Here is a 21,358-nt window from a genome sequence, read left to right on the forward strand (position 1 = left end):
GGGCCCCGCCCTCCGGGTGGGCGTGGCCAGCCGGCGGGGCGGGGCCAGCCGGCGGGGGCGGGGCCTGCGGGGAGCTTCGCCGCCCGGCGCTCCCGGCTCCTCTCTCGGCAGCTTCGGGGCGGGTGGGAAGAACCGAGAAGCCGGGGCCCACCGGGGGGACTGCTCGCTGCCTCTCCGGGCCCGGCCCGCCCGACGGCCTAGGCCAGTGGCCCTCCGGCCGCACACGCGGGGTCTGGGACCCGGGACCCAGCTTCCCCAGCGCCAAGCAGACAAAGGGGCTGCTCCATTCACGTTTTTTACTAAAGCACCCACACAAGTTTCTGTGCAATGTACAAACACCGAGCCGGCCCTGGGGCTGCTGCCTTCTCTCTGAGATAGGGAGGCGGGGACCAGACTGACGGATCCAGGCCCCCTCCCCCGCCCCCCATGCAAAGCCCAGCCCCAAGATCCCAGGCAGCGACACAGCACCCCCTCTGGTCCCCTCCTGGGGCTTCTCCTCAGCAGGGGGCGCACCAGAGTTTGCCCCTACAATGTTGAATGAAAAAGGTTTCCCCTCCCCTGGGAGCGCGGGGGATCCCCAGGTCTGAGAATTCCCCCTGGAAGCCACACTGCCCCCTAGTTGTACCTCCTACTCTTCCAGGCCCTAGGGGACTCGAGGGGGGAGAAACTGAGGCACAGAGAGGTGGAGTGACCTAGCCCGGGCCACTCGGTGAGGCAGTGCAGGGGCTGGGCCGACCCTGACAGTGATGGAGGGCTGGGCTGGGCAGGGAGGGACAGGACGAAGAGTTGACCCCAGAGAGGGCCACACTGGAGGGGCTCGCCCAGGTTGGAAGTCCCCCAAAGTAGGTTCTGAAACTTCCAGGTGCAGCTGGAGGGGCCTGTGGAAGACCCTCCGAAAGCAGAGCCCACAGTCTGAGTCCTGGGGGATCCTCCACAGAGTAGCCGCCAGCCAGGCTATATAGTATATAGGTCAGTCCTCTGGCAGACAATCCTTGGCACTGGGAGCCTTTACCCATTAGCTCAGCCCCGAGGGGGCCATGACGGGGGCCGCCCAATGTCCACTGTGATATTGGTGAAGAGTGGTTGCCGAGACACCTCCAAGACCTGGTACCGCACTGACCCGATGCCATCCCGCTTCATGGTCAGCTTCGTGTTTTGGATCTTGGTAAACCTAGATAGGATGGAAGTGGGTCCAGATCAGGGCTACCCAATAAACCCAGTATGGGGTCTCTGGGGGTAAGGCTCAAGCCACCCTGGCTTCTTCCAGGGATGACTCAGTTCTCCTCACCAAACCCTCTGCCCGTCACCTGCTTGGAGCCCTTTTGCTCTGGCATCTGCCTTTAAAACAGAGATCTTCTCCCCTCGAGTCCAGAATTGGACACCCTCACAAATCTCTCTCTGATCTCAGGCTCTTCTCAGCCTTAGACCCAGACACGGGCATCCCATAGGCACCTCAAAGGCAACTTGTCCTGCGTCGGGTCATCATCTGTGCTCCCCAAGCCCCTCTTCTCTCTTGGCTATCTCCTCCGTCCCTCACCACTTACTTACTGAGCAGTCCCCCCAGTGCCAGGCTCTGCTCATAAGTACTAGGGACACAGTCAGGGACAGGGCACTAAGTCCTTCCTCTCATGGCAAGTCTGTTCCACCAGGGAGACAGGCAACTGACAAGGGACGCATCAGAGTGCTAAGGGAGACAGGGGAGGGAGACGGAGACGGCTGCCTTGGAAGGGGTGAGCCTGTGACACCAAGCTGACAGCAGGGGGGAGAGCATTCCAAGCAGAGGTCAGCACACGCTGACCCTAACCTGGAAATGAGAAGTTGCACAGCCAGTGGTTAGAGCTTCATGGGCCAAGGGCTTAAGAACAGCTTGGAGGCTAGAGCATGTCGGGGTGGGGCTCTGTAAGTCAGAGGATGCAGGTTTTTTATTCGAGGAGTGAGAAGACAGGGATTTTTTGCCCAGTGGGAGGCCGGCGGGGACAGCCAGAGGACACCAGCCACAGGAGGACAAGGACGAGAGGAAAACAGGAAAACTAGTGAGAGGCCACTGCAGCAGTCCCGACAGGATGACAGAGGCTGTACTAGGGCAGAGGTGGTGAAGGGAAAAGCAGATGGGCTCAGATCTGTTTTGGGAGTGGCACTGACACCACCTGCTGGTGGTATAGACATGTAGGGTCAAAGAAGAATCCAGGAGAACTAGATTTGGGGCAAAGGCGCCTAGGTGGACGGAACCAGCACCCAGAGAGTTCTTCAAGCTAGAAATGCTTTGCCGTCTGGCCACTTCCTCACCCAAGGCAGACATCACTAACTCATGATGACACCTCGGCATGTGCTTCTAGAGCTCCACTCCCACCCTCATCCCAAGTGTTCTGATCCTCCCAGTCCTTCTGAGCTCGGCTCAGATCCCCCCCGCCCCCCAGCCATCTCAACACTGAGCACGCTCCCTCAGACGCCCTCCAGCCCCTCTTCTCCCTGCCCTGCTTGCCTCGGTTTCTATCTGAACTGCTTTTTCATCAGCTCCCTGGATGCCCAGGGCTTCGTGCTCCTGCCAAATGCCGGCCCTCCGCTGCTGCTGCAGCCTACCTCCCCACCCTTACACACTGTTCCATCCGGGGACACGGCAGCCTCACACCCAGCACACCCCAGGGCCCCCAATTCCATCAAGCCTGGTCAGCTTCCTTCCAGGCCCACCAGCCCTTCACCTTTTTCGCACTCACAGGGTGGTCCTTTCAAACCCAAATCTGATCCTGCTCCTTCCCTGCTCAAAGTCCTTCCACGACTCCCCGGTGCCCTGGGCACAAAAGTAAAACTCCCAACCTGGGGTTTGACACCCCAGCCAGCACTGACCCCTCTATGGTCACTCCCAGCCTTCAGTGACTGTAAAACAGAGTTTCAGACTCTCAGCGTATATATCATGCAAGTTCACATTCCAGACTCCTGCAAATACTATGCCTTTTCTCCAAACTGGCCTCCTCCACTAGCCTGGTGAATACAGCACTGTGCCCCCGGCCGGTGGGTGACAAATACTTGTCCAATGGATCATCTTCCAAAGTCTAGTTTACCATCACCTCCTCCAGGAGGGCCTCCCACCATCACTCCCTCTTCTGCAAGGACAGCACCTTGCCCTGATCACCTTGTGCTACAACTGCCTGTCTCCCTCCCTGGAGTGAACCTCACGGTGTGATGTCCGGCAGGGACTGGCTCCAGGCTCCCCCCACCTCCCACCTAGGTTAGAGCAGTGCCAGGAAGCCCTGGTCTACACTGCACATGCCCCAGGTGCTTCTCCCAGCCAGCACCGGACACCAAATGTTGCTACACCCCCAGGGACAGAGCAGCCTACTCTGGTCTCAGAGGGCTCAGCACTGTCTTTCGGCGCCTGGCCCCATGCCACTCAAGGCCACCTCTGTTGGGTCCCCAGGCCCTGGAGCTGTGCCCAGTGCCTGCTAGCTCTTGTCCTATCTGCTCTGGCACGAGGGAGGTCTGTGAGGACACCAACGGGAATGTCATCAACTTGTGATGATTTGAACCCTGCCGTTACATTGTTGTCACCTCTAGGAATGAGGCCAGGGATGACAGAAGTCTGGGGTGAGACTGAGCTAGGGGCTGGGGAACAGGGAGCAGGGGCGTGGGGGCCATCTCTAGGAGTCAAGGGTCAAGGGCCTTGGGATCACATCTGGGGATCAGTGGCACCGGGGAGTCACTTCTAAGGAGCAAGGGAATAGGGGCGCTTGGGGTCACCTCTGCGGGTTGGGCTCGTTATGCTTGTCCCGGTCGTGCTTGATCATGCGGTAGCGGCCTATGCGGATGTCTGGGCGCGAGATCTTCATCCCAGTCAGGGAGATCCTGGGGATGGGGACAGATGGGCTGGAGCAGGCACCAGGAAGGGCAAGGAGCCTCGCCCAGTCTGTGCTGCACCTTCTGCACCCGGTCGACTCCCTGCCCCACCCCACCCCTACTCACCGGTTGAAGATGTCGTCATCCTCGCCACCCCAGCCCCAGTACTCGTTGGGGAAGCCGTTGATTCTCAGAAACTGGGCTTTACTCAGGCCTGACACGCCTCCAAAGTAGCCAGCATAGGGCAGCCTGTGGCAGGGGAGGGCAGGTGTCAGTGAGGGGCCTGAGAGGACTCCAGAGGGAAAGCCAGAGATGGGTGGGTGTGGGGGAGAGTGTGCTACAGGGGCCAGCGGCAAGGGGGCGCTGGGTGCGGCGGGGGGAGTCTGGATCCAGCTGAGAAGGGAGCCCTCACCGGAAACCAAACTTGTCCATGGCAATGGCAAAGTGGCGGGGCTGGTCACCACAGCGGTACAGGTTGCGGTCATCCATGGGGACCAGGTCCACGTCACTGAAGATGAAGCAGTCGTAGGTGGCATCCTCCTTCAGCGCCTCTAGGAAGCCTACGTTGAGCAGCTTGGCCCGGTTGAAGGTGTCCTCACCGTGCTGGGGTCGGTGCAGGGGACAGGTCAGCTCTGGGCCTGTGACTGGCAGGCACCTGCCACTTTAGCACTGTCCAGAGTGGTCCCCAAGGGCCTGCCACTTCCCTGCCTCCCCCACCCCACTCTGAGTGGCTCCCCTAAGTCCCGCCTACTAAGGCCTTCCATGGCTTGGCTCCAGTCTCCTCTCGCGCCATCGCCCTCAGACTCCAGGGCCCAGCTGCGCTATGTTTCTCAGCTGCTCTGGAACATGTCAGGCTCCTTCCTGCCGTGAGGCCCTGGTGTTAGCTCTGGAATGCTCTCCTCTGATTTGATCATCAAGCTTATGTCTGGACAGGCATCCTTGACCTCCCTGCCTCTGGGTCATCATTCACTCTGTCCTGTGAGCTTCACTTATGCCAGAGTCCGGTTAAGCTGGGACTCAGAGCGCTCCTGTCGCTCATTTTTTCACCCCTTCTTTCCAGCGTGCCTTGTAGCCGTGTCCCTTGTGCCAGGAAGAGCAGCCCTGAGACACTGTATCCCCGCTGGGCACTCACAAAATGAGATGAACGATGCACACCCCAATGCCCAGTGTCCAAGATCAAGAACCATGGGGATGAGCCACCAAGCCTCATCCACCCAGCCCTCTGGCTCATCTGGACCCACATCCAACTCCCTGGGCAGCCTCTGAGACTGGGACAGGATGGGGACAGGAACAGGACAGGATCTGGCTAGATTGACCTGTCTCCCCAGGTGTACAGGCAGTCGCAGTCCAGTGAGCCTGAGGTCCCCTTAGAAAAGGGGCTGCAGGGCCGGGCCTCCTTGAGGCTGGGTTCCTGGCCACGCATGCCCAAGCTCCAAATTCTAGCCAGGGCAAGGAGGATCTCATGGAAAGAGCTGGGCCCTCTGTCCCAACCCACCATCTCTAGGCTGGAGCTGGCCAGGCCCCTGAAGGGGTCTTGAGGCATGCCCCTCCTACCCACCAGGCAGCCTGAGCCCGAGCGAATGGGAGCTGCTCCCCTAAACTGCCCAGCCCTACTTGCTCTCTCCCCTCCCTGCCCTGCACCTTCTCTCCCACCAGCCCTTGCAGCAGTTGTGTACTTTCTCCTGCCTCATCGGCTCTCCTTTCTGACCTTTCTCCCCAGCCAGGAGCCCCGAGTTTCTCCCACACGGCTCATGAACATGCCCAATTTTACTCCATCTGAAAAATAAACCTCTCTAGCCACCGCCCTACCTTTGCCTCCCCTTCTCGGCAGAGATTTTTCTTTTTTTTTTTTAAGAGTTGCCTCCAATTGGCTATTTCCATTTTGTCAAATCTGATTCCTTCTTCAACCCACTGCAATCTGCTTCCGCCCCCACCATGCCCCTGAAATGGTTCTCGCTGGGCCCACCTTGTTACTAAATCCACTGGACGCTTCTTGGTCCATATCCCTACTCCCCCGGCAGTGCTCACGTAGCTGCCGTGCTTCCTTCTGGACACTTTTTCCTGGGCTTCTGGACACCACCTTCTCCCGGGATTCCTCGAGCCTTTCTGGCCAACCTGCGCAGTGTGTGCTGCTGTCCCTCTCTCCACCTGTCCCTTACGCGCTGGCTTTCTCCTCTCAGGTCCTGTGCTCCCGGGGCAGCCTGGACACTGTCGGGCTTAGGGTTCACCTGCATGCCGGTGGCTCCCAGATGCCTCTCCGCACCTCAGACCTCGTTGCTCGCTGGACTCATTGGTCCAACTGCCGGCTGAACACTCCTCTCATACTTCACCCGGACATTCAAACTCATCACATGCAAAAAAGAATTCCGAGTCACGCTCTCCCCCAGCCCTGGCCCGGCTCCTGTGTTCCCATCTCACTCACAGGCACAGCCAACCACACGGCAGATGGCCAAGGAGAAACCCTCGAGGTGTCCCCGTGTCTCCCTCTCCCTACTCCCTACTGTGTCACATCTCCCTTCATGGCCACAACTGCTACTGACTCACATGCAGGTTCACTCTTTTCCTGAACGTTGTAGCCTCTTCCCAACTGGTCACCCCCCCAAGTCTCCCCCTCCAGCTCCTCCCCCACATGCAACCAGAGCCATCTTCCCAATAAGCAAATGTATATGCTACTCCTCACTTAGAACCTTCCAGTGGTGCCCCACCACCTCCAGGCTGGAATTCAACTGCCTGACATGCCTCCAGAGACCCTTCTGGATTTGGGCTCTGCCAGCAGCTCCAGATTCATCTTTGCCACCCACCCTGCATGCTGGATCCCACACCTTGGCCACCAGTTCCCGAATACACGAGATGGTTCTCTCGACCCCTGGGGCCTCCAGCCAGTCAGCCGGCTGATGCCTGTTCATCCCTCAAGACCCACCTCTACCGTCACTTCTCAACTCCCGGGCTGGCAAGGCCCTCTGTGCCCTCCTAGTCCCCAGCCACAAGTCAGCCTGCACCATCAGCCCGGAAGGGGGATCCAGGTCCCATACTTAGAGGAGGCCCAAGTCCCACAGCAGATCCTCCTCGGGGCCCAACAGCCGGGCCTCGCCAGGCTCATGGCAAGGCTTAGACACGGAGCTGAGTTCCCGGGCCTCTGCGGTGGCTGTGGCCCTCAAGCAAGCTTCATCCCTCTCTCAGGCTCTACCTCTCTCTCCTCACCCAGGTCTCCACCTCCATGGGGAGGGGTCTCTGGGGAGCAACAACGGGGCCCATCCCGAGGCCATGCACACACCCATCAGTGCGGCCAACATCCGCGTGCACATACTCCCCTATATGGGCATGCAAGCCCTCCTGAGTGCGCATGGACATCACGCAGGCCCGCCTGGGGCTGTGTATCCACACAACCGGCGGCAGACAAGATCCTGCGAATGTTCCCAACCCCACGTGGGTGCCCGTACCCACAGGTGCTCAGGGGTCCCCCGGCAGCTAGAGCCAGCCCGGGGCCACCGGCAGCGCACCTGGTTGATGACGTAGACACCGTAGCGCAGCCTCTGTCGCCGCAGGATGGGGTGCAGATAGTGGAGCCAATAGCGGAGGTGGTGCTCCCGGTGTCGAAAGGGGATGATGACCGCCACCGTCTGGGCGGGCGTGCAGTCGGGGGGTGCATAGCGGCCGCCCAGGAGCACGCCCGGGTTCTCCCTTTGCACCCGCTCCAGTGGCATGGGCGTGGTGAACTCGATCAGCAGCCGGCCCACTGCAGGCAGGGCGGTAGCAGGCATCAGGCCCTCGCCACCATCCAGGGGCACCAGCCCTCTCCCTCAGCCCCGGACGGGCCCGGGGTGGGCCGACAGAGCCCCAAGAGCCGCCCTCTCGCAACAGGCCCGGACCCCTGCACCCCCAGGGCTCCTTCCCCAAGTCAAAACAGCGGTGGGGTCTTCTGCTCACCCCTAGGGGCAGGCCCTCCCCCCAGGCTCACCAAGACCAGGCGGCGAGTCGGGACAGGGAGGCAGGACGGGAGCCGTGGGGCCAGGACGGGCGCTGGGAGCCTCGGGGAGCCCCGAGCTGGGGGCCGTGGCGTTGGGCCGGGAGAAGTTGGTGCTGCTGCTGGCAGCTGGGTGGAGGGCGCGGGAAGGGCCACGGGCGCTGAAGCGGCTGAAGAAGGCCAGGTGCTGGGCGTAGACGTCAAAGTAGAGGATGACGGCCACGAGAAAGTGCAGCAGGCAGAGAAGGAGCACGGCCTTGCACACGCGCTCCAGCGTCCCCCCCAGCAGTCTGCTCATCCCGCAGGCGGCCGCTGGCCCGCCCAACGGGCCCGGGCATCCGGCTGCCGGCCTGGGCAGGGGAAGAGAGAGAAAGACCCAGCAGGTCAGGGCTGGCAGGGTGAGGCTACCCGCCCACCCCTCTCCTGCCACTGCTCACACTTATTATCTGCTCATCCCCTGTGATGCTCGCAGACTCCCAATCTACCTGCTAATAGACACGCAGACACAGTCCTTGGCCATTCACTACTCACACATCTTCACGCACCCGAGGACTAACCACGTATGCAGACATTCCTCCTCCTTGCTCACACACACACACAAGTGCAACCTCATGCACCCGCACTCAAGGTGCACGCCTGTGTGTTCTCAGAAACACCAACACAGACCTCTGATCGCAGTGGTTCATAACTCCAAATGGAAGCACGTTTACCTGCAGACCCACACGTGTACCTGTGCCCCAGAGAACAGACACCCTGCAGGGCAGCATCCTCAACCCAGGGCTGGGGAGGGGAGACCACTGACTGAGCACCTACCATGCAGGAGCGCTTGGTACTCATGACTTCAGTTAGTCCTGCCAGGAGCATGGTGGGCACTGGTTTGGTTGGACAGGTAGGTACCAGGGACAAGTAGGCCAGGCCAACTAGGACCAGGCTGGGAAGTGGCCCTCAGCACCCAGGAGGCCCAAATACGATCAAGATGTTTATGGCTGGAGCAAGAGGTCAAAATATAGGGTGGGGCATAGGATGCCCCTCCTCTAAGACCTCAAGGATTGGCATGAACTTTCTGGAGCCTGCCCAGCACTCCTGGTTCTGGTTCCCGGGAAGAAGGAAGGTCCGGGCCCTGGACACTGCTCCCACATCGGCAAGGCAGGCGCGGGTCCTCCCTGGGCCACGGCTCCAGCTGCGGTTCCAGCAGCGCTCCAGGGAGCAGGCTGGGTCTCACTCAGATACAGGGCACCGCACGGCCACCACAGACACCCCGGGTCCCAGCTGAAGTCACCTGCACTCAGACACCCCAGGAACTACGTACAGAGTCGCAGACACGCCCCAGTGACAGTAACAGTAGCGCAGAGTCACACACTCACAAACAAAGCGGCGGCTCCTCGAGGTGCACAGCCATGCATGCAGGCTCCCGGGCGGGCGCGCAGACGCCGGGCCCCACGTGCAAGCATCCCTCCCGCCGCCCTCCCAGCCGGGCTTCTGGGTCAGGCGAGGTGCGTTAGGGCGGGGCCGACACGCAGGCCGGCCGGGGCACGTGGCTCCCGGGACGGGGGCGGCCCGAGGACCCGGTGGGTGTGGAGCCGGGGAGCGTCCGTGGGCCGGGGGCGGGGGGCGGGGGCCGGGCCGCGGGGAGCGTGAGTGGGGCGCCGGCCGCGCGCGAGGACAATAAGGGCGGCCGGCGGGGGGGCGCGGGCGGGGGGGGGCAGCCCCGGGCCGGGGTCCGGCCGCCCGCGCCTCTCGCCGGCTCCGGGGCGGGGATCGCGGGCCCGGTCTGGAATGTCGGGGCGCTGGGCGGGGGGCTCACCCGGCGCTCGGGGCTCAGCAGGGGGCGCCGCTCCGGCTCGGGCTGCGTTCCCGGCTCCCGTGGCTGCGGCCGGCTCCGTCCCCCATGGCCCGGCCCCGCCGCCTCCCGCCGCCCGGTCAGCGGCCCCCGCGGCCCCCGGGCCGCCTCCCGCCGCCGCCGCGGGCCATGGAGCCGAGCCGCCCCGGGGGGCAGGGCGGGGCCGGGCGGCCGGCAGACCCACGGACCGCGGACCGACGGACCACAGCGCCGCCTCCCTCCCGCGCTACGGCGCCTCGGAGGGGCAGGCCTGGCCGGCGCGCCCGCGCCCGCGCGCGCGCCCCCGCGGCCCCCGCCTCCAGCGCGCCCGCGCCCGCCGCGCGCCTCCGCCGCCCGCCCCTGCCGGCGGCCCAGCGCGGCGCACGGGGGCCGGGGCCCGGGGCCGGGGCCGGGGCCGGCGGGGGGAGGCGCGCCCGGGGGCTGGCCTCGGGGTGCGGACTGGGGAGGGCGCGGGTGGGGGCTGGGGCGCCAACTCCGCCAAAGAAGGGCGCCTGGAAGTTAGGCGACTCCAGCAGGGAGGTTAGGGATCTGTGAGCTCATTGATGGGCACGGGATTGTCTGCCCGCGGCCGCGGAGGGGGCCGCCAGCTTAAAGACATAAAGAGGGATGTGGCCGGGGCTTCTAGGGTAATAGGAGGTTGGCAAGAGATGGCACGGAAGGGGGAGGAGCTGGACGGGGCCCTGGGAACAAGCGCTCAGGTTAGGTACTGGCAGGGCAAGTGATGGGCTCCAAGCCCCACAGCGCTGGAGGGTGATGGATGCCCAGTAGTAGAGCCAGAGCCAGATAGGAGATGTGGCCCTTCCGGGCTTAGCAGACAGAACCTTGAAGAAGCCAGGGGAGGAGGACAGCCCCCTCCCCTGCACAAACACCTGGGTCCGTATCCCCAGACCCTCTTGTTCCCTCCAGGAAAGATGTTCAGCATCCTTCCTCTCCAGCCCAGGAACCAGCTCTGTCCAGAGCAGAGACAATGTGTATGAGACAGAAACGTGCCAAGAGGGTGGCATAAGGTTGAGGCCTACAGGCCCGTTTACTCTCCCTCCATGAAAGAAAGTAGCAAAGAAGGGCAACAGAAGCAGCATTGACCCAGACGAAAACCACGTTTATTTCACAAACACTGGGAAGATGGGTTGGGGGCAGAGGTGGGACACCAGTACACAGGTGCACGCGGCCATCAGTGAGTGGCCCACTCCCCACACTGAGGGTCCAGCCAGGCAGTGCCTCCAAGTTGACAGGCAGCACGTGCAGCAAGTGCAGGGGGGCCCCTGAACACCAAGCCCCCTGAAAGGCCAAGGATGACAGCTCCAGCTGTCCCGGGAAAACCACAAATAAATAAGAGTGGGACACGGCCCCACCCAAACAGATCATCTAGTCACCCATCTTCACTCTGGAGGTCTGCAAAAGAAGAACAGGAGAAATCAGGCAGAGACAGAGGAACAGATTAAGACAGTGACAAATGATAGATCAGCTCTAGCAAACCCATGGTGGGATGGGCAGACCACAACAGATGGATGACTGGACCAAGATGGACATGGTGTGACAAACACAGGAACAGGGACAGTCAGACAACTGCAGAGTCAGGCTGTGGGACACAGAGACGGAGAAGTGGCAATATGGACAGGACCAGTTACCAAATGTCAACCCCACTTAGCACACAATCACGTTCAGACCGTCAGGCTGATCCTCAGCCTCCCTTACACACTGTTGGACAAAACACACACAATACAGACATGCTGTCCTACTGACAGCACACATGCACACAGACCCTGAGATACACAATCACACCGAGACAAACTGACACACAGACAAGATCCCAACCTCGTCTAGACTACAAACAGAAGCAAAAACTAATGGAACAAAAAGCTTCAACAGAAGACCTACAGGCACAAAACAACAGGAAAATACACATTACTCTTGTCAACAATACCAGATTGGAAAGCTTCAAAAGGAAAAAACAAAAAAATGGGAATGAAGTGGTGGGAGCTGTTCAGGGATTCTCTGGTTATAGATGGAGAAGGGAACACAGTGGCTCCTCTGGAAGGAGGGTGAGGCTGGGATAGGGACAAGGACAGAGGCTCCCCAGGGGATTCATCACCTGAAGGATTGCAACAATGACCCCAAAGAGGCCAATGGCACTGCCAAAGATCTCCACGATAAGAATCTTTACAAAGAGGCTTGGGTTCTGTGCATCAGCCAGGGCGGCTCCACTGCCCACGATGCCCACGCAGACTCCACAGAAGAGGTTAGACAGGCCTACTGTGAGGCCAGCTCCGAACATGGAGTAGCCTGAGAGGATAAAGAGTATTGAGGCCAAGCCAGGCACAGGGGGAGAGGAGGACAAGGGCCCAACATGGACTAATGGGGATAGTCAGCACTCCAACTAGGCCAAGCAGGCCAAACAAAGGGAGTGAATGTTGAAATAATGAGTCTGAGCTGAGGCATGCAAGTGGGGAAGCAGATGTGAAGCCCCAGCCTTTTTCCTTCACACATCTACCTACCTGCGTGGTAGTTTCGATGTCCAATGGCCTGGGGGTCAGTAGCACTGAAAGGCTGCAGGAGGCAGAGAAATACTCAGAATCTCCCCTCCCCCTTATGCCACTCCCTCTCCTCCAGCCTCACTAAGCACTGAATAGAACACATTGGAAGAGATGCCCACACCACCCTGGTTCTCCGTACCTCAGCCATGTTGCTAATCACAATTGCCATGATGATGCCATAGATGGCCACAGCCTCACAGAAGATGATGCTGGTAGTGGTAGTGGTGGGCATGAGGGGTGGAGAGGAGAAAAAAATGAGAAAGAAATCAACCTTCCTCCCCAGAGTCCTCAGTCACCATTTCCCCCACTGACATCTCACCCCACCAGGAGGCTGGTCAGCAGCAGCATTATCAGTTCAAACAAATAGGCAGCTCCCAATGCAGCTGGTTCTGACAACCCTCTGAAGGCCCTACATTTACCTGACCAGGTTCTTGGTCTTGATTCTGGGGGCCTTCACTCCTCCCCCAATGATAGAAGAGCCAGTAATATAGATGCCCCTGGTGGAAAGATAAGAAACGGATGAGCAGAGCCTGTCACTGCCCCCAGGATGACTAAGGACCCAGTGACACCTGCTATGACTCACGCCCCCCCCCCCAACACTCACCATGCTGCCCCAACCACAGACAGGGAGATAGCCAGACCAATGCCCAAGTTTGACCACATGAAGGGGGAAGTCTCAGTCAGGAACCTGGTGTGGAAATAGGGAAGAAAGCAATTTCAGCTTTGGTGGAGAAGGGAGCACAAAATCCGTCCTCCGGCCCTCCAAGCCCATGCCAGTCCTGGATGCTGAGATAAAACACGTCACATCTCCCAAAAGTCTACACTGCAGACAGCTGAGGATGAGGCGGAGTAGGGGCTTAGATCAGTGAAGAGGAACTGCAAAGTTCTTAGGGGAATCCTCTCCCCGCCCTCCCTTACCAGGCCACATCAAAGCGGAACCCCAAGTCAAAAATGGTGTAGCAGATTCCTGCAGCAGTGAGGCAAAAAAAAAAAAAAAAAAAAGAGTTAGAGGCGGCTCTCTACTAAGAAACTTCCCAACTTCGTGGAGAAACTGCTGCTCGGCTGACATGCCGGTCCCCAAAGGCCCACCTCGCAAAGTCAAGGGAGACTCCTCGCCCGGCCTCCGTGCTTCAGGCTCCTCTGCTCAGACCTCCATTTTCCGCCACTGCCTCAGTAACCAACCCCCCGCGCCCCCCCCCCGGCCCGGGTCACCACCTCCCAGCCCGAGGCTCCCCCCGCCCCCGCGGCCAGGCTCGTGGGCCTGAATCCCCTGGAGCCCAGGCTGAGCTGCTGTTTACCCAACAAGCTGGGGGGGGGGGTGGGGTAAGGGCAAAAGGACCCGGCAAAGAGGAACCGGAACAGCCGGCTCGTGACCCAAGCGGGCCCCTCTGGAAGGAGCGACGGACCGCGGCAGTGAGACGGGGGAGGGGCTGCTCTCGGCCCCCTCCCCGCCATCCGCGCCCCGCGTCACGGGGCCAGAGACCCGGGTCTCCCCCGGCAGGGTCACAAGCGCCGCCGGGCCGGAGGCCACGTCCCGAAGCCCCGGGCACAGGGCCCGCGCTGGGGCCCAGCACTCCTGGGACCCCGCTGCTCCCGCGGCGTTGCAGCCCCCCTGCCAGGGCCCGGCCTCACCCACGACGACCATGCAAGCCCAGAAGGCCACGAAGACCCCGGAATAGAGCAGCGCTAGCCCCGTCATGGCGGCGACGACGGCGGGGCTCGGGTCCGTGGGGCCACAGCTAAACCCGCGTCCCTGCGTCCACCGTCCGCCCCGCAGTCTGTCCGCCCGCCCCGCAGCGTCACCTGACTCACACACGTGACGCGCCGGCACCACGTGACCCCACGCCGGGCCTGGCGTCGCGCCGCTGCCGCCCGGCCAGAACTCGGCGACGCCGGAACCGGAGCCCGGAGGATTGTGGTTGTTGTAGTCTCGCGCTTCCCGAGAGGCTCCGGCGTCCTTCGGCCGCCGACCTCTGGCTGGTCACCCGCCCCCCTCCTCCGCCCCGCAGCCAGCCCCCCTTGGGCCCACCAGCCCTGCTTCACACAGAGCCCGCCCGCGGGCCTCCCTAGCTTAGCCTCCAGCCCCGTGCTATTCCGTGGGCCTCCTCCGTTGCCGTCCTTCCCAGTCCAGCCAGGGGACTCTCCCTCACTTTGCTCGTGCTGTTTCCTCTCCCTGAAGCATCTTCTTCGTGCTCACCCCGTTGCCCAGCTAACGCCCATTGGTCCCCAGAAAGCAGAGGCAGATGATGGGCCTGCTCTGGGCTAACCCTGCTGCCCTGGTGATTCTTATGAAACTTAAGATCATGTCACTGGTTTAAAATGCCATTTCGGGCAGCCCCGGTGGTGCAGTGGTTTGGCGCCGCCTGCAGCCTGGGGTGTCATCCTGGAGACCCCGGATAGAGTCCCACGTCGGGCTCCCTGCAAGGAGCCTGCTTCTCCCTCTGCCTGTGTCTCTGCCTCGGTCTCTCTGAATAAACAAACAAAATCTTAAAAAAAAAAAAAAAAAAAAAAAGGCCATTTCATTCAGAATAAAAGATAAAGTCCTACTAATGACCTACGAGGCCTCTTCCGATGTGGCTTCCCATGCCCCTGACCTGACTTCATTTAATACACCCCTACCAACTGCACTGGCCTCCTTGCTATTCCTTGAACACACCAGCCATACCCCCATTATGTCACCCTTGCACTCGTTCCCTCTGCATCTACTCATCCATGTGGCTCACTCCATCACTTCTTTTCAGTCTTTGCTCACCCTCTTCACAAGGCCGTCCCTAGCCGACTTGTTCAATATGGCAATCCACTCTCCTCCCTTACACTCCTTCCCAGCTTTATAGCTCTCCGTAGTACTTGCTTATCACCATTGGGCATACTAATTGTTTTACTTTGTCCATCTCTTCCCCCACCCCCCAAGGGAATGTAAGCACTACGAAACGATTTCTGTTGAGGTTACTATTTTATGTTCAGTGACTGGCACACAGTGGCTGCTCCATACCTATTTGTAAAATAGACGATTGGTGTCCACTTTGCTGCCAGAGTTAGTTCACAGATCTGCCTCTACCAATAGACTGGGCACTCCCTGAAAGCCCGGACCTCATAGCTCCCTGTGCACCTGCTTCTTCAACTCCTTGGACAGGGCGAGTATGCCAAGATTCTCTGCAAACGTGGAGATGTACCCCCAGGGGGCTTCCCTCCTCACGGAAAGTACCATTTCACTGTGTGGTAATTGCTTATATAATTGCCTCTCTTCCGAACTACACTGTGAGGATGGGAATACAATTAAATACAATTCAGATCTCCACTCAGGACCTGTAGTGTTTGATGAATAAAAAGAAACAGAAGGAAAAAAAGTATCTAGTTTATTCAAGTTTCCATACTCTCCCTGAGAAACAAAGTTACAGTCCGTGTAGACCAGCACTGTTCAATACAACTTTGTGCAATAATGGAAATGTCCTATAGATACACTGTCCTCTCATGTGGCCAAACGAGCACTGAAATGTGACTAGTGTGACTGAGAAACTGAGTTTTTATTTTTAGCGGTTTGTGTTGTTTTTTGTCGTCTTTTTTTGTTTGTTTGTTTTGTTTTTTTTTTTTTAGTAATCTCTATACCCATCATGGGGCTTGAACTCATGAATCAGATCAAGAATTGCATGAGCTGGCGAGGCACCCTGAGAAACTGAGTTTTTCAAATTGAATTTAAATTAAAAAAATGTAAATGAACAAACAAAAACAAATTGAATTTGGGACACCTGGGTGGCTCAGCGGTTGAACATCTGCCTTTGGCTCAGGGTGTGATCCTGGAGACCAGGGATTGAGTCCCACATCAGGCTTCCTGCATGGAGCCTGCTTCTCTCTTTGCCTGTGTCTCTGCCTCTCTCTCTGTGTGTCTCCCATGAATAAATAAAAAACCTTAAAAAAAACCAAACAAAACAAATTGAAATTAAAATAATAAAAAAAGAAACAGTTTTTAATTCTAACTAATTTAAATTCATGCTTAAATAGCTATATGTTCAAGTGGTTACTTTTTGGAGAACACAAGTCTAGACTAGTGGTTCTCAACTAGGGGCAGTTTTGCCCCCATTGGAGACATTTGTCAATGTCTGGAGGCATTTTTGGTTATCACAATTGGGAAGGGGTATGTTGGGGGCATCTAGTGGGCAGAAACCACAGACGATGCTAAACATACTACAGTGCACAAGACAACCCCTCACAGCAAAGAATTCCGTGGCCCAAAATGTCAATAGAACCAAAGTTGAGAAACCCTGGTCTAGACCACCTAGAACCTTTGACAAGGGCAAACTGTCAATTGCACATCAGAAACTGGGACTGGCCAGAGTCAGTCAGCCTCCTGGGCTGTTCCCAGGAGGACAGATGGGCCAATAAACCTTCAGGAAAGCCTCAAATCACTCCCATCAGTCCAAAAGGCATTTATTAAGCCACTATATGCTAAGCCCTGTGCCGGTGCCAGGACAGGACAGAGCTGGATTCTCTTCCTCAGTGAGGGGCTATCTGCCCTTCCCGGCAGCCAGGCTCTTTCAAGGTTCCTGGCAAGGAGTGAGGTTGATGCAGGGAACATTAAAGGTCTTTGCATCAATTCTTAAGTCCATCTGTGTCTCTGGCCTCACATGGTATCAGCTGTTTCCCTCATCCTCATAGGCGATGGCAATCCCTCGTCTTCCGCTCACAGCTCCTGTCACCGTTGTCTGACCCAGGCGGGGCTCCAGGCCTCGCCAGCTCCGGGAACTAAGGAACAAGGCTGCAGAGAGAGGGGACTGAGGCCAAGTGGGCCAAATCTGGGGAAAGAGTTCAGCTGGGAACAGAGACTTGGCACACTTACCTGCAGGGCTGCTCTCAGCCAGCTCTAGCTGGGGCCGCAAGTTCAGGTCCAAACATCCAGGATCATTTGATGGCTTCCATGCAGGTGGGGGTCGGAGTTCCCCAGTAATGAGTGACACATCTGGGGTGTCCCACAGTTCTGAGTCAGGTGGTGGGAGAGGCACATGGAAGGGAGAGCCTAGGAGGGAGAAAGAGGATCCATACTGGCCCAATTCCATGCCCCAAGTGTTTCTACCTCAGCCAGTACCCCAGTACTCACCAGGCAATAAATCTGCATAATGTGTGAGGTAGGGAGCCAGGCCTGAAGGTGGCCAGGCAGGGTTGCAGGCAGCTTCTAGCTCACACGGTGCCAAGATAGGCCGGAAGAAGCCACCAGGAGGCTGTGGAGCTAAAGCACCAAGAGGGCAGGCCAATAGCACAAAGACATCCACCTCAGGGAAGTTGGCGAGCTTGGGAGGTGTGGGTCGCCCCAGGGCCAACACATAGCTACGCTTGCCTGCAGCCCGAGTCAGGTTCCGCAAGTGTGTCAGCGCCTCACGGTGTTGGGCCACACCCAACGTGCCTGCCAAGAGCCCCACCACACGGGCATCTCTGGCCCTCTCTACCAGATAGTGTCTACGTGCCCTGAGCCGCCCAGCTCGGACACCTTCATCCTGAGTCTGCCCTGTATCTGGGCAGCAGGTGAAGAAAGGCTGCCCTGGTGCCCAGCCCAAAAGCAGCCGACTCAGGTCCGGGTCTAGGTCAGCACTGGCTTCAGAGCCCCCCACGTAGAAGGCACCATATTCTTCCAGACACCTCCCTGGAGCAAGGGGGAAGCGGCGGCCAAAACGCTCTAGGGGCTCAGGCTCTGGACTACAGGAGCCCGCTGGCAAGGGAAGAGCTGGGCTGGAGACAAGCAGGTCCAGGTACCGTGGGCGCAGGAGAGTGGCCAAAGCCTCTGGAAGGAGGAGGTGGTGTCAGAGTTGGGGTCTGCCTAAACAGGAACCCCTTCATCCCCAAGAGACTGAATGTGACCCAAAAGACTGGGATCAAGCCCATATCCTGAGATTTCTCTGGGAGTGTACTGAAGCGGGACTATCGAGGAACAAAGTAGTTGGCCTACCCTTCCTGCATGCACAGGCAAAAACCCTCACCCAAAGCGTGGGCACAGGCAGGCTCACTTAGCAGCACCACCGGAGCTTTGGGGTCTGGGTTCTCGGCCTCAAAGGCTTTGGCGCAGAGCTCCAAGTGCACAGGACGCTGACCGAGGACAAAAGCCACAGGCAGTGGGCGGGCTGGAGGGCTTAAGCAGGCAGGGCCAAAGTGTACAAGGGCCTGAGCTCCAGCTTGCTCGGCGCCCAGCACATCCACACAGCAGCTGCAGGGAAGATACCATTAGTGAGAAGAGTTCACCGTCCTTCATGGAAGTGTGAAATGTCGTCAGTGGGGAAAACGACGTTAGAAAAAGAAGACACTGTCTGTCATCCGGCGGAGCAAGTATCAGAAGAGGAGGGGGGCATTATCAAGGTAAAACACAGCCACTGGGGGCACACAAGGTCATAGAAGGGAAACACCCAGAGCCTTGGGTCACTAGACCTACACCTCCCGCCCCCGGCCCCCAGTCCTCAAGCTCAAATCCACACCTGCCGTAGGCCGTGTCGCCCAGAATGAACATCTTCGACCCCGTGGTCCCCTCCAGTCGTGCAGCCACCGCCCCAGCATCTCCCAGTAGCTGGTCAGGGAACTGCAAGGCCACCTGTAGGCACAAGCCACGGAGTCAGGAATAGCCTCTCCTCTACTGAGCGCCTCTTCAAGGAAACCTTCCCCGAGTCCCTACCTAGCCTTCAAAGCCCCTCCTCTCAGAGGAACAACGCCCCCGCCCCATAAAGTTACCCCAAGATCCGGCTTCCGGGCTGCCCATCCCGAGGGGAGCCACCCTTTCCTGCCCTGCCCTCACCTGCTGACACCCCAGGTCGCGGACAAATCCAGCGACTCGCTCCAGCTCGTACACGCGGTCCAGGTCCTCGGGGGGCGTGAGCAGCCCCGGGGCGCCCGCCTCCCGCTGCAGCGCAGCCTCAGCGGGGCTGCTGAACGTAGACTCCATGAGGCACAGCCGGGGTGGCGGGAAGCAGCGGGGACGTCCCTCGGTCAGCTTCAGGCCCCGCGTCCTCGAAAGCAGCCCTCGCTGAGTCACAGTCACCCAGTGAGGGCAGCCCTCGGACCTCGCCTGCACCGGTCCAAGCTCACATTTCTCCGCTACGCAGGTACCCACGCGCCCCGGGATCACTTCCGGGTTCTTGAGGCGGGGTCGGTGCAGCCTCGCCAATCGTAAGCCAGCACTGCTCCCGCCCTCCAATCCCCGCCCGACCTTCCACAGAGAACCAATGACGTGCCTCGGAGCCCGAGTCCTTCCCGCAGAGGAAGGCGCGGAGCCTTGTGGGTGTTGTAGTTCCCCGGGCCTTCTCCAGCCTCTCGTGTCCCGGGTCAACCCCACCCCCCCTTCCAAGCGACTCTCCGGGCGCCTGGCTGGCTCCGTCAGAAGAGCATGACTCTTGACTGCAGGGTTGTGAGTTGGAGCCCCACGTTGGGGGTTGAGATTAAGTTAATAAACTTAAAAAAAAAAAAAAAAAGCAGAAAAAAAAAAAAAAAAACCGACTCACTAAGTATTGTCGTTTGAGCTCCCATCTGCCGTACACTGTTAAGCGCTTCATGTGCACTGCATAATTTTCAACTCAGGTGCTGAAGTGCCTGGCTTTGGAAATTGTGCTCCGCCATTACTACTTACTCAACATCTCTGTGGCTCTTTCCTCATCTGCAAGGTGGGGGTTGTTAACAATAACATTCCTAGGATTGCTGTAGGATTGCTGGATCGGGTTAATCTAGATATAAAACTTCACAAAGTAAGTCTTCGCATATCATGTATACTGAAAGCATTTGCTGTTATCCTCACAGCAGTCTGTCAATCAGGCGGATATTGAGCACTTACTGTTCACCAGGTACTACATTCTTAAAGTTAACAGTCTTTGGAATAAGAATTGTCCCAGAAACACCTGGCTGGCTGTCGGTAGAGGGTGTGTGACTCTTGATCTCAGGGTTGTGGGTTTGCGTCCCACAGTGGGTGTAGAAATTACTTTTAAAAAAATCTAAAAAAAAAATTGTCTTATTTTACGATAAGGACACTGAAGTCCTGGTGAGACACAGCAAGTCAGTGGCACAATCAATATCAAACCCAGATCTGACTTCAGAAACTAGGCTTTAGCTCCCTCGTTCTTCTAGCTTATATATGCCACATTTGATCATAGGGAATGGGGGAGGAAGAAGACGCTTGGATACCATATAGTAAGAGTAAAGGACTCAAAAGAAACATTTCCACGTACTCCAGAAGTGATAAATCAAAGATAAGGTGAGAATGGGACCAAGGAGGGGCAGGGAAAAGGGACAGAGTGACTTCAGGGTGGTATATGGTATATAAAAGGGGGACTGATGCTGGCTGACATGGGGAAAAAAATGAATGTTCCTCCATTTTTGTGCAAAGATTGGGGAATGAACAGGGAAGTAGACAAACGTGGGAGTAACCAGTTTTCCTGTCCCCACCAAGAAGATGCAAGGTTCAGGAATGGAAATGGGGAGATCCGAGTCCTGCTCTTCAGATCTTACTGAGGAGAAAGCTGGGATGGATAAGAGGCAACAGCGATGGAGTTATGGCTAAGGAGACAGAAAGGAGGGAACCCTGCTCAGGGAGGGAGAGCAACAGCCGTCCAGGAGCTGTCCCTGGTCCTGACTGAGCTCCAACCAAGAGCGGGTCAGGTACCACAGAGGTGGGCAGCCCTGGGTATGAAGACAGTTCTAGGTCCTGCGTTCCTCTTCCTCTGGGGGCTGCCACACTTCCTCTCACACATGTTCAGCACCACTTTCTACACCTTTCCTCAACCACGTGCAAGTTTGGTCTCCAGAACCTCACACAAGAAACCCATCCTGGGACTTAAAACCACTCGTCATTTCTTCCCTCCTAGCTGAATCCCGCCCCACCTCATTTCTACAAAGCAAGGCAAAACTAGGGGGCTAACACTCAGCATTGTTGAATGTCACATAAATCAATGTATGCATGCATGGATGCTGGGACTAATTTAATGGGTGGCAGTAGGGGAGGAGGTGGCTGATACTACTGCAGTCCCACTCCAACCCAACGGCAATGGCAGTATTATGAATGGCTCCAGCCTAGTAGGCTTGGCTACAGGGAACCCCTTCCACTCTAGGATCTAGAAGTTGGACCTGTAACTCCCTATTAAGGCCTGGATCTAAAAATCCTCCCATCCTTCCCCCAGACCTTCCCCCAGTTATGTGATGGTGGCAGAGGAAAGGAAGCAGAGACAGCAA

General features: G+C 58.2%; 3 protein-coding genes across 8 annotated transcripts; all 3 read right to left on the reverse strand.

Annotated features, from left to right (window-relative positions):
• Positions 1 to 279: 279 nt before the first annotated feature.
• Positions 280 to 9,752, reverse strand: B4GALT2 (beta-1,4-galactosyltransferase 2). Of its 3 annotated transcripts, none has more exons than XM_077845321.1 (7): positions 9,600 to 9,752; positions 7,790 to 8,145; positions 7,332 to 7,567; positions 4,244 to 4,434; positions 3,958 to 4,080; positions 3,736 to 3,840; positions 280 to 1,171 (listed from the first exon to the last, which is right to left on the reverse strand). In XM_077845321.1, the coding sequence occupies exons 2-7, from the start codon at positions 8,091 to 8,093 to the stop codon at positions 1,021 to 1,023; spliced, it is 1,110 nt and encodes a 369-aa protein (XP_077701447.1). In that variant the 5' UTR covers positions 8,094 to 8,145; positions 9,600 to 9,752; the 3' UTR covers positions 280 to 1,020. The 3 variants fall into 3 exon arrangements, with proteins under 3 accessions (XP_077701447.1, XP_077701446.1, XP_077701448.1); XM_077845320.1 differs by lacking the exon at positions 9,600 to 9,752 and adding an exon at positions 9,160 to 9,306; XM_077845322.1 differs by lacking the exons at positions 3,736 to 3,840; positions 9,600 to 9,752 and adding an exon at positions 9,160 to 9,311.
• A 961-nt stretch (positions 9,753 to 10,713) lies between these two features.
• ATP6V0B (ATPase H+ transporting V0 subunit b) lies at positions 10,714 to 13,975 on the reverse strand. 2 transcript variants are annotated; one of them, XM_077845327.1, is made up of 8 exons: positions 13,802 to 13,975; positions 13,088 to 13,136; positions 12,774 to 12,857; positions 12,589 to 12,666; positions 12,309 to 12,378; positions 12,131 to 12,182; positions 11,728 to 11,918; positions 10,714 to 11,027 (listed from the first exon to the last, which is right to left on the reverse strand). In XM_077845327.1, exons 1-8 carry the CDS (start codon positions 13,866 to 13,868, stop codon positions 11,001 to 11,003), a joined length of 618 nt encoding a protein of 205 aa, XP_077701453.1. In that variant the 5' UTR covers positions 13,869 to 13,975; the 3' UTR covers positions 10,714 to 11,000. The 2 variants fall into 2 exon arrangements, with proteins under 2 accessions (XP_077701453.1, XP_077701454.1); XM_077845328.1 differs by lacking the exon at positions 13,802 to 13,975 and adding an exon at positions 13,259 to 13,334.
• Positions 13,976 to 14,218: 243 nt separating this feature from the next.
• On the reverse strand, positions 14,219 to 19,286 carry DPH2 (diphthamide biosynthesis 2). 3 transcript variants are annotated; one of them, XM_077845323.1, is made up of 6 exons: positions 18,939 to 19,286; positions 18,625 to 18,737; positions 18,136 to 18,359; positions 17,262 to 17,939; positions 17,004 to 17,180; positions 14,219 to 14,655 (listed from the first exon to the last, which is right to left on the reverse strand). In XM_077845323.1, exons 1-6 carry the CDS (start codon positions 19,083 to 19,085, stop codon positions 14,471 to 14,473), a joined length of 1,524 nt encoding a protein of 507 aa, XP_077701449.1. In that variant the 5' UTR covers positions 19,086 to 19,286; the 3' UTR covers positions 14,219 to 14,470. The 3 variants fall into 3 exon arrangements, with proteins under 3 accessions (XP_077701449.1, XP_077701450.1, XP_077701452.1); XM_077845324.1 differs by lacking the exon at positions 14,219 to 14,655 and adding an exon at positions 15,509 to 16,922 and having other exon boundaries at positions 18,939 to 19,284; XM_077845326.1 differs by lacking the exons at positions 14,219 to 14,655; positions 17,262 to 17,939 and adding an exon at positions 15,509 to 16,922 and having other exon boundaries at positions 18,939 to 19,285.
• Between the last annotated feature and the right edge of the window lie 2,072 nt (positions 19,287 to 21,358).

Source organism: Canis aureus, chromosome 13 (assembly GCF_053574225.1).
Source record: "Canis aureus isolate CA01 chromosome 13, VMU_Caureus_v.1.0, whole genome shotgun sequence".
NCBI classification, from domain to species: Eukaryota; Metazoa; Chordata; class Mammalia; order Carnivora; family Canidae; genus Canis; species Canis aureus.